This window comes from Natator depressus, chromosome 21, assembly GCF_965152275.1.
Source record: "Natator depressus isolate rNatDep1 chromosome 21, rNatDep2.hap1, whole genome shotgun sequence".
Classification (NCBI taxonomy): domain Eukaryota; kingdom Metazoa; phylum Chordata; order Testudines; family Cheloniidae; genus Natator; species Natator depressus.
The window spans coordinates 14,506,389-14,518,487 of NC_134254.1; the positions used below are offsets into that span (position 1 = coordinate 14,506,389).

The window sequence follows — 12,099 nt, forward strand, 5'->3', positions numbered from 1 at the left end:
AGTCACTATGCAGAGCTGAAGGCCACTTTTCCTGATGTGTGAGCAGCTTTGAAGATTCTGCTCACCCTGCCGGTCAGAGTCGCGAGTGGGTGAGTGCAGCTTTTCGAAGCTCAGGCTCACTAAAACACATCTTCAGTCGACGATGGCCAACGAGAGACTGCGATCGTTGGCTATTTTACGGCTTGAAAATGCCATTGGGCCAGTCTTTGGATCTCTCTGACGCTGCGCTTCAGTTTGCAAGGGCCAAAGGTGAGAAAAGCGACCGTTTGAACTACAGGATTCGAGTTAACGTTCTAAGGCTGTTACCTACCGTGACACTATTTAATACTGGTCCACCCAAGGTTGGTGCACAGTTCAATGTCTTGATGTTAGAACATTTCACTTATTCTTAAAATTAAAAAGTTTCTATAAGCTTAGAGGAATTTTTTTTTATTTGCTTATATGTTGCATGAATAAATACAAATTTACAGATCCTAGCATGCAAATGTATCGTCTTATGTGACAGGGATAAATTAGGCATGCAAATTGTGTATCAAAGTTGTGAAATGGGCTACACATGCAATAAAAAATAAGGCATTCAAAAGTTTAACAAATAGGGGGGAGGCGCTGAAGATGCTCCTCACCTGGGGTGCCATTTGGTCTAGGGTCTCTCCCCATGCCTGTTCCAAGTGATTCTTCAGACTCTAGGCTGACCTCTTGTGGTTAAACTCGGCCCACTGGCTTGCCCCGGGTTTTGTGTCCTTTTATGGTACAGAAGTGCCATTATGCACTGAAAATGCCCAATGGAAAACACACATTCTCATGCAAGTAAGGAGAGGAGACTAAGCCCACAAACTCTGTCATGCTTCTCCCCTAAAGTCAGCTGCTGGACTGGAGACAGGAGAGGACTTCAGAGATGATATACGGTAGTTCTTCTGTCTTTTCCCAAAGCAGCTACTGGTGGAAGAAGGGTCTTTTGGAGGGAGGAGATCCACCCGCCAGAGTGCTTTCATTTTCCAACCTAAGCATTATTTCTGTTAAGATGCGTCTGAAAAACCTGAGGACCCTTGCTCTAATGGACGCAGCTCAGAAGGAAAGTCCTCATGGTTGCTTTGTCTGAATCCGAGTCCCTCAAGATTCCAAGTTCCTCAGCTACTTAATAGCTTCTTCTCAACTCCCCTTATACTGTGCTCCATAACCCCACCTTATGGCCCATAAATCACATTAATAATACAGAGCTAGCCTTGTCACAAGATAAATTCTGCGCCAGCAGATTGTAAATTGATGTCACATTATCCCTGTTTTATAGACGCCTCTTCTACTTCCGCAGCTTTCTATCCTGTAAACATTCAGTGGAAGTGAATTTTCTTTTTATCCGTATTCCATCAAATGTGATTTATAAGGAACAATAATGCCCTTAATGGCAAGCTGTCAAACCCCAACAGGTCAAAGGTGAGAGATGAAAATGGGGAGAATTCAGAGGAACTCTTCAGGCCATGCTAATTCCGAAATGATTTTTTTCCCCCTTCCATCTGTCATAAAAATGTATATGCTTGTGAGAGTTTGATCGGATGGGGGAGCGTTTTCCCCTTTGTCTACATCAAAGCCTACATACCTGCAAATTCCTAGAAGTCATTCCTTGCGTGTTAATCTCCAGCATATATATAAAAATAATTATCTCCCCTAAGGGGCCAGGGCTGGAAGAGTCTTGATTGTGATTCCATCAGGTTCCAAAGGGTTCCTGCTAAGGATATCAGGACTAAGGGTGTCTCCGGTAGCAATTAAGAACTTGGAGGCACCTTGTTACAGAAGTCACAGCCTCCACCCTGCCCCCTCATGACATGGGGTGGCCCTGCAGCACCCTGCCTCAGTTTCTCGGAGGTTTCCAAAAATAATCCACTCGCTGCAAAATTCTTTAAACAAGCTCCCTCCTCCCCGCTCCCGGGGTCCAGTTTATTTAACATAGCCCAGCTCCCAAAGTGAGCTCCCTTTCACCCACCCTTAAGTTTAGAGTTTCACAGCCCTCCTCCTGGGACTGCGTCCTTTAAGACCTGGCATCCGTGGCCCGCAAACTCAGCACTTTAGTGCAGGGTCTCACAGCCCTCTGGGGACCAGGTACTAGCTGAGCTACTGCTCTCAGCATCCCCTCACAACCTTTCTGTGGCCATTCATCACCACCACTTCCCCTTTGTCCCGCAGCCTCTGGGCTAGATAAGGTAGAGACCTGACTGGGTCACATGATCTTCATTTCCCCCACCTGGGGCTGAGACCCATCTCCCTGCAAAGGGCAAGCCAGCCTATCACACTCCTGTACTCCAGGGACATATATCCAGCCCTAAAACCGGCAGCACGGATAGCGTGATTCCTTCCTGCACTAAGATTTCTCCACTGCCCTTTCTTCCTCCTTCCATAGTAACCTTCTTCACCTTCGGCAGACATGATTTTCCCTGGGAGGTCAGCAAGGAAAGCTGAGTTACTTTAAATAACCCAGATGTGGGCGCGGGGCAGGGCTGGAGGGGCTTTCAGAACCCCAGGCAGGCTCTGAGCATCTGTAGAAACAAAGCAGGAGATGGACTATGAGGCTTGAAACAACTGGAGCCTTTCCGGTGACTTCAGTTGGAAGCTGGATGGCGGCCACAGTGGGCAAATTTTGTTAACGTGGCGGCACTTTCCCTCTGCGGGATCTATCTGGTAACGTCAAGAGGAAAGACATTCAGGTGTAGTGCTAGGATAAATGTTGTCAAGTCCAGCAATGGCACAAGAAGCCAAGGGAGGGTATGGAAGGGCCCTTGATGGAAAGGTTCACGGTCAAGCCTGATGCTATGCAGCAGGGATAACAACACGACTTTGCCTTGTCGTCCGAGACGCCCAACGCACGTCACACACAAGTAATGAAATGCCCACCCTCTCTGTGCGCGCGTGTGTGAGATTATCCCTGTTTTAAAGGGAGGGGTACGTGAGGAGCAGAGGGGTGAGGGAACTTGCCCACGGTCCCACACAGAGTGAACAGCAGAGCTAAGCCCAGGATGGCTGGTGGTTCAGATGCTGGCCTAGTGTAACACCTCCTAAGTGTACCTCAGCGTGTTTTTGTATTTTGACCGGGATGATATGACTCTTAGCTAAAGCTGTGGAGCAGACTCATTAATCTCTCTCTCTCTCTCTAAGTGGTCTCGGTGCCACTAGATGGGACAGAACACCACACCCCACCCAGGAGGTGTGTGGGTTACACTAGCACCTAGAAGACCTAGGTTCAAATCCCAGCTCTGCCACCAGTTCCCTTGGCAAGTCACTTTGTCTCTCTGTATCTGTTCCCCAGTCGCAGGACGTAACAGTGGTGTTACGAGATGCTAAGGCGATTGGGGCTGCATGAGGACCACTGACTGACTTGAATGGGAATTCCTTATACCCTGCCTGGGGGAAAAGTAGCTCCCAGGGGTCTTGCTTCTGAGTCCCCGGCTCCCTCGCCATTAGACTGCATTGCCTGTGTAGCAGAGGGATCGTGACACCAGTCGTGCCAGGAGAGGGCACGCTTGAAATCTCTTCCAACCCAAAAGGATTCAGGGATTAAAATAGCCCCTTCTCCCCTCCTTGTTCAATCTGTGACGGTGTCGACCTAGTGAGGTGCGTGCCACGACCTGCTCTGGCTGGACAGAGCTCCGCATGGCTGTTAGGTCCTGCCATGGAGAGGGCCGTGGTCCGCCATGGCAAGGCTGAACGACAGCAGCTACTTTGGGGGAGCCTTCCACAATGGCACTTCCAGGAGCGTGTGGACTCAAAACCAGACAAGGAAACCGGCTGCGACTCCCTGGAGATTACTGAATAGCAGCCGGTGCTGGAGGAGCACTGAGACCCTCCCTGGCAGCTGTAATTGCCACAAAACTACCTGAGCCAACTCCCACTGTAGAATCAGCCTGCTGCCTTCTAAGCGCCATTCCCCAGTACCGCTCTGCAGAGAACCTAACGAAAGGCCCAGCCATTCCCGTCTCTTTTGACCATCGTTTGCGGGAGAAAAACCAAGAGTTTCTCTTGATCTTTTAATCCACCATGGCTCCTTTCCCTCTTTCCCTCGCTCTCCTTCTGCAAGCCCAGTAATTATAATTTATAGCACCTGCTTGCTTTGAAACTCCTTGGATTCCTTTCATCTGGCAGAGGAACAGACGCAATGCCCATCTGCTTTAGGTAAGAGCTCGCAAACCGCAGAGTCGTTAATTAGACTGACACACGACTGTTCAGAGTACACATGGCATTCTGCTACCGCACCTATAAACCGCTGGTAACCAGACACCCTGCCAGGAGAGCTCAACGGGACTGGAACATTACATAAGAGGCTGGCACCCGGTCTGCTTTGACCAGACGTTGCCATCACGTGTACGTGCTCTTCTCTCTAATCTCTCCTGTTGCGCTTCAGAATGGACACAAAAGGCAGAGCAAGCCCCTGTGAGAAGCAGCCCCTCCGGAGCAGGCAATTGGGCCGTTTTATAGGGCTCTGGGTTTTCATTTCTTTTTAAATCCAAATTCCTCCTTCCATTTGCCTGGCTACTCTTTGCTGACAGCTCCCCAGAGCTCTGTAGGGTTCCTGCTCCCCGCAGCAGTAGATGATGGAGGTGATTCTAAAACAGAGCGCCTCTGGCTGCAGAGTGATTGAACTTGCAACCAGGTGTGTGCCACAGATCTCAGAACGAGGGGGGATATGGTGCTGGTGGGATGGGAGGGGCAGATGAGGTGGGGGGAACAAGGTGCATTTCCTCCTGCAGGAGGCAGCTTTAAAACTACCCCCCCCCACCCAGAAATTTCAAACAGGTGAGTCTAAATTCAGCAGGGGCCTAGGGCAGCGGGAGGGGAGGACCAGGGACCCAGCAGGGGAAGGACAGAGAAAGTCGGGTCAGCAGGTGAACAACGTTGCAGGAGCATAGCATGGGGTGGGCAGCAAGCAGCCGCAGCAGCACCAGTGCAGGGCGGCTGCGGGCAGGAGGAAAAGCTGCGTCTCCATCTCTGGCACTGGTTATGACACCTGCTCCCTTAGGCCAGCTTGTCCCCATGGCATAGACAGGATCAAGCGTATTAACGCCTGCTGCAAGGAAACGCCCAGCAGGGGTCGGTCATGGATTGTACACTCCTAATTCACATGCAACCACAGCTGAGCGATGCACAATGAATAAACCCCGTGCAGTTGCTGGAGCGGGGTCCCAGCCTCCAGCCTGACCACAGGGGTGAAGTCTAGGGGAGCCAGACACCTCCCCCACACGCCTACCAACACCCATGAGGCAGGTGCAGGCAGTCGAAGATGGGGTAACCTCCATGCTGAGGAGCTGGAATAGAGCGTGAGAAGGTTAATGTAGGTTGGGGGCCACTTCTTACCCCTTCGTCTTCACTGCTTTGGCTGCTACCTTCCTCCTGCATCCTCCTGGGGGTACTTAAGGGGTGGTATTTTCTCAAGCTCCCCCCACGGCCTCGGACTAGCGGCACGCTTCTGCTAAAATAATCTGCTCTCGGCAGGAGGCAGAGTGCTACAGACGCATACACCATCTGCGAGCTGGGGACACGCGGCAGACCCCCGAGGTGCACTGCTCGCTGTTGCTTCGGCCCATTGCACTGAGATTCACCTTGCCCGGCTGGAAATCCTGCCGGCGTTGCTTTCCCGGCTGAGATCACGCTACGTTTTGCAGGAGGGAGCTAAGTTGCCTTATCAGAACTGTCGTGCTCCAAAAATTAAGAGTGCATCTAAAAGACCAGGGAAGAAATAGGACAATGGTGGTCCCCCCAGTACAGCATGTGTAACCCACACACCTCCTGGGTGTGGTGTTGTGTCCCAGCTTGTGGCATTGAGACTACTTAGAGAGAGAGCTTGCTCTACAGCCTTAGCTAACAGCCGCCTGGCTTTTAGCTCATGTGGTAAAGGCTCATGCACTAAGCTCCAGCTGTCCCAGGTTCAATCCCGCCCACCGACGACCGGGGTTTACACATGCACAGGGCCCCCTCTGCTTTCAATCCAAAACACGCCTGAATCCAAATTCAGTCTGTTTCTCCCCATGCCCTCTGTTCTTACGTTTAATGGGGTTCCAAACTTAGTTGGGACCATTCGGTTCAATTCAGTGCTGAGTCCTAAGGGCACATGTCGCAAATGGGCACTCAGGAGCATTTGTTTGAACGCCACATGGCTGGTCAGTTCACCTGTGTTCATCCCTTTGTATTTGCAACATGGCTTTTTGTTCGGGGAGCAGCTGGCCTCCAAGCGAAAACCCACAAGGAAATGAGAACAAGGGAATTTATGAATGAACAAGAGTTTCTCTAATTGTTTCTTGTTATTTTCCTGTTTAAACAGTTCCAGCTATCCAAACAGAGGGCAGAAACAATACCACGTGACTTAGATGACTGGTCACAGAGCATGAATCAAACTAAAAAGCAAACACAGGCAGACAATTGGGCATCCAACCATCCAGCCAATGGAGCACAGCAGGGTGGCCCTTTGACAGTTCCTGAGTAATTTCCCAACAAATAATATTTGTACTGTTATGAGAAGCCAAAATCCTGATTTCACCCAAAAAACCCAAGCAAATCAAACCCACTGTGAGGCAGGCTTGTCTCGAACCCGAACACTCTCCAGCATTTTGGATGAGGCTCCTGTGGACGTTTACATGCGAGTTTCCTCCCTCCGCACCCGACTCTGCTCTGAACTCACATCGGAGTCACTCCGTTGTGACTTCATAACAGTTGCTGGGGCAACAGCCAGTGATGTCAGGGACGCAGCCGCCTGCCCGGACTGCAAGAGAAATTTGTTCTAACACATAGAGCTGCAAGGGCGAGAAAACAAACAGGACACAATCGGGTTTTGTCCATGCTCCCCCCACACACTCAAGTTTGCTCCAATCTGCAAGCCCTGTCAGCTTAGGATGTTTTATGGTGTGTTCCCTGACGGCCCAACAGTCAGTTAATATCCCACGAAGTGCCAGGCAAGCCCCAGAACTCAGGGTGATGAACAGCCACAAAATCCTTTCCCATTTCTGAATGGAAAGACCAGAAGCTCTGGGCAAGGTGAACAAGCCCCGTCTCACATACCCCAACTCGTAAAGCTTGGAAGCCACACTGCAATGATATATGGATGTTCCAATCTGGTTACTATGCCGGTAATAAATACATGTGAGCCTCATAAACTTGTGGAAAATTACTCACAGATACTTGAATTACGAAGAGAAAAAAAATCTCTAATACAGAGCTGCCTTCTCTTCTTCAGAAATGGCTGTCTCTATGGAGACACGGCTAGAACCCAGGGGCTCGTGGCCAGGGGCCAGTTACTTGCATTCAAAGATGTATTGGCAGCACCAATGAAACTGGAGCGAATCAGCTTAGCGTTATATCTGCCTTAAAACACAACGAAGTTTGCTACGGGGGAACGCTGTTTACTCCACAACCTTTCATCTCTCTCAGATCAGACCCAATTTAGCCGAATGGCCACTCGTCCGACGGAAATAGGTGGAATGGGGAGGTCACTGCAGAAGGGTATTTCTGGAGTAATCTTGGCTCTCAGAGGAAAATTGCTGCACATGAACAAACAGAGGATGAGAGCTTTTCTTTATGAGTATAGTGTAGAGGAGGAGGGTAGTGTCCCTTTAAATACTTTGAGAGTCCTCCAGTGGAGCTCACAGTGTTCTGTGTTTTGACGCTACCAAAAGCCATCGGGAGCAGCCGCCTGTGTAGGTAGCTACGCCTGGCATGTTGTGTATCGTCAGGAAACACAATTATCTGGACTCCACTGGGCCCATGTGATTGCTCCAGACAATCACTGCTGCGTAAAGAGCAAAGACACAGCAGTGTCAGCGAGTCAGTGTCTTTCTGATCCTGGCTCCAAGTGGGTTCAGTGGCCGAAGGACCCCAAACCTTTCAGAATAGCCCTCCAAGATTGTGTTTGCCTCCCACAGGCCAATCCAATCCCAGGGAATCCCATGGAGCCAAATACGACCCTGGTGTCAGAGGGGAGCAACTCCAGCAGCTTTGCTGGAGTCACACCAGCCCCCCGGGAACTCTGAAGGTGATCTCCAAGCATCGGCGCAGCGATTGAGCACCAGCTTCGTGGCTTTACGGAGCTGAGCTGGAACCTGGATGCAACCTGATGTGGGCGCAGGTCAGTCCCACACCACAAAACTAACTGCAACACATCTTCGCCCTGTGCCACCATCTGCTGGGCTCAGAGCGTTGCAGGTGTGTGCAGCCGGAATATACCTTCCGTGCCGCCTGGGGTCCCACGCGTGGGAAGCTCCGGCTCACCACTGCCTGCCTGTGTGCAGGTCGAATGCACCTCTGCTTTCAGTGTCATGTTAGGGACCACAGCACTGCAAATCTGAGAAGAAGAAGAAGAAGAATATACAAACAGAAGCTCCCCATGCCAGCCTGGTAACAGCCTCGCAAGACTCTGCTCTCTGCTGGATCTGCAGGGTGGGCTCGGTGAATCGAAAAGCAAACTTCATGGTGACTCTCTCTTGATGCAATCTAGATAGATGGATGCCGCAGCGCCGGAGTACCCTGTCCTAGTACTGACCCAGTCTGAGCCTGCCGTGCTGGAGAAACGGGACGGGTCATACCCCCCGAACTTTAACCAAGTCCCTGGGTTGCTGTGCTGCCCAGCCTCCTGGCGCTCTCGGCACCCTTTGCACGTGTCACACCGGGGTGGGTTTTCAGCCATGGGGATTGAACCTGGCACCTCTGGCTCCAAAAGCACAGGCAGACTTTCTTTTAGCTCAGGCAGGCTCTTCGGCATCTGTGTGGCCTGGCCACCACCAGAGGGGGACAGAACATCACACCAGCCGGCTCCCACATGCACTGCAGAGCAGGTCACTACCCGGGCGCTCCGCACTGAGCTGGGAGAAAGGGGAGCTGGCAAGCCCAGGCGCGGGGCGTTGTGCTGGCTGGCTGCCCGGCACTGCCCCTCCGGGTAGATGTCTGCCTGCAGTGGGGTGCTGAGCAGGGGTCTGCCCGCGACAGGCCCAGAGCGCTGCTGTAGCAAATGCTGCATGAGACGGGGTTTGGCTAGAACAACAGGGTCTGCCCCTCCCTGCACAGCCTAATCTTGCTGTTTCTGTAGGATTGGTGTAGAACAGACCACATGGCGCACCTCGCACCTAGGCCTCACTGCTCCTCCAGCAGGTGGGCAGCATTTCCCCCGTTTGACAGATCTGGGGAGGCAGGAGGGGAAGGAAGGAGAGCTAGAGGGAGGAAGGGGGTGATCATGGGCAGAGTCAGCGACAGCACCAACTACCGGTAGCAACAAACACTTTGAAAGCGCTTCCAGCAGAATTAACAGTCTCAGGCTGCTTTAAACCATACAGAGAATGCATACAGACCAGCCACAAACCCGCTGGAAAACGTGAAGCATTAAAAATGACCTCATTTAAAGCACTTTTGTGTGGGGAAAAGAACCCTGACATTTCAGCTCTCTGATTCTTCACCAACCTTGCAGGGTGTGTGTGTGTGTGTGTGTGTGTGTGTGTGTGTGTGTGTGTGTGTGTGTGTGTGTGTGTGTGTGTGTGTGTGTGTGTGTGAAAACAGAATGTTATTACACAGTGAAACATGCCTGGAAATTACTCCATCCATGGTCACGCTAATAAGGGCTTGTCTACACTTAAAAGGCTCCTGTGGCACAGCGGCAGTGCTTCAGTGTAGACACTGCCTACACCGATGGGAGGCGTTCTCCCGTCGCTGTTGTTAATCCACCTCCCTAAGAGGCGGTAGATGGGAGAATTCTCCCATCGATCTAGCACTGTCTACACGGGGAGTTAGGTCAGCCTAACTACACCGGTTGGGGGTGGGGGTGGGTTGTGGATTCTTAACACCCCTGAGCGACATAGCTGGGTCAACCTACCTTTTTCGTGTAGAGGAGGCCAACTGTCAAAGCAGTTACGCCTTAAACTCAATGGGAGAGCCAGGCATGGAACCCTGCAGTCCCGGCTCTGAGGCCAGGACAACCCCTGAACGTCTGGCTGCAGATATGCTGGTATAAAGGTGCCTTATACTGGTATGGCTTGTTCCCCTTCCTGTCGAGGAATCACTATTTGGATATTAAGCACTTTTATACCAGTTTAGGTGCAGCCACGCTAGGGCTCAGGGTTTGTACCTCTGCAGTTAAACTGTTGCATGCAAACAAGGCCTGAGGCTTTGTCTACACTGCCAAGTTGTCGACAAAACTTTTGTCTTTCACGGGTGCTTTACAAAGCCCCCACCCCACCCAAAGACAAAAGTTTTGCCGTGGCAAGCGACAGTGTGAACACGGCTTTGTCCGCAGGAGCGCTCTCCTGCCGACAAACCGAATGCCGCTCGCAGGGGTGGAAGTATTTTGTCGGCCAAAGCAACGACAAAGTGCCGACAAAGAGCGTTTACACACGCCGACTTCTAGCGACAAGGCTGTCGCGACGCAGCCCTGTTGCTAAAAGTTGCATGGTGTAGACAAGCCCACAGTCCCCTACTCAAACCTGCTAGGCTCTGTGCTGCTCCAGGCTAGACTGTAACCGCAGGGCTAGGGGTATAGCTTGCCTCGTAGAGAGCCTTTTCCCAGGGCTCCTGGAAACCTACACCAGCTGCGGTGGCCTTCTCACATGGGGAGGTCTAATTCCAGCAACCCTAACAAGACAGTGGTCCCACCACAACAGGTGCCCTCCCTCCCCACAAGACTAGGGACGGTAGCTCACGAGGGGAAAGACAAGGCAGAAGAGACAGAGGAACTAATGACTCTGGTGCTGAGAAGCCAACAGCTCCCAGCGGGGATCCTTTAATGACTTACAGAGACTGGAGGTTTGGAAGATCCCTCAGTGCCTCGGCGGGGATCCGGCTGAGCTGGTTGTTCTGCAACATCCTATAATGAGAAAAGAAAAGGCTTTAAAAAACCAAACACCCTGGAGGCTTCCCCCACTCCCTGGGCTTGGAGACACAAAGCCTCAAGCTCTCTCCAATGTGGGAGGGGATGGGAGGGAGGCTCGGGGTGCACAGGGTTCCTGAAACGCAGCCTTGTAGGCTGCAAATAAGTGACTGGCAATCCCGGCAGAGAGTAGCACTAACACGGAGTCTGCCCTGCGGCTGGGCGGTGTAATTCCCAGCTCAGCGAGACATACCCTCTCTAGCTCTGCTCAGCAGCATTTGCGGCCATGGTGGTGTGGCCAGAGGCCCAAAAACAGCCCCGTCTGAGATCCTCGGTACGAACCCGAGCGGCTAGCCCAGACTGCCACCTGAGCTGCCACGGCCACACGGCTACTTTCAGGTAGCTCGGACAGAGCTACCACATGGATGTCTACCGGAGCTGGGATTTACCCCTGCAGCTGCGGTGTAGTGCTCCCCATGGTGATCAACGATTCTGCAGCAGAGAGGCCCATGGGAAACATAAGTGGTGTTTGATGGGAAAGTTTGGGGTAGGCATTGGGGTGCATGAGACATTAAAGGGTCCTCTCCTGATCCCCAAGTCTTGATGCAGAGGGACTGGCCCCACGCTAATAGGGATGGACCCTGGCGTTGTGTGTCCTTCTGGGAGCACAGAGCAGGCCTTTCTCGGGTGGCTGGGTTATCTAATTCCTGGTGTTTTTAAGAATAACAAGATTCCACATGGATACAGATGTTACTGCTATTAATACGTTATTAATTATTATTATTAGGACTATTGAGGGAGCGTTCCCCACCCCGACGTGCTAGCAAGGGGGCTGGGTGAATTTCAACAGCAATGCAGCATGCAGAAGTGAGGGACCCAGGCACCCTGCTGGGGCTGAGGGACCCAGGCACTCTGCAGAGGCAGGTGAGGTCACACCTGTAGCACTGAACGCAGGGGAGGCAAGGAAGGACTCCAGAGGATACAGAAGCGGGTTCTGAAGATGGTAAAGGACCGCAAAGATTATGCAGTAACTAAGGGAACAGCAGCTTTGCCCTCAGGCTGCTTTGGAGAGAGACAGATGAGGTCTATAACCATCCCATTAGTTCCATGGGAACATTTCAAATTGGCTTTGGTGACTTGTACACAGTCACACTGCGAGCCAATAGCAGAGCCAGGAATAGAACCCAGGAGTCCTGCCACCCAGTCTGCTGCCCTGTGCAGCTTCCCACTGGACATGCTGTCATGTTCCAAGCAAATGCCCAGGGATGGGGACCAGC

General features: G+C 51.9%; 1 protein-coding gene across 4 annotated transcripts in view; it reads right to left on the reverse strand.

Annotated features, from left to right (window-relative positions):
• The window catches only part of LGR6 (leucine rich repeat containing G protein-coupled receptor 6), a 203,159-nt gene that overhangs the window by 84,125 nt on the left and 106,935 nt on the right, over positions 1-12,099 (reverse strand). For all 4 annotated transcript variants that reach the window (XM_074936146.1, XM_074936145.1, XM_074936144.1 and 1 more), the window contains exon 4: positions 10,748-10,819. In XM_074936146.1, coding sequence (XP_074792247.1) covers positions 10,748-10,819 — 72 coding nt within the window. The remainder of the gene's footprint in view (positions 1-10,747; positions 10,820-12,099) is intronic.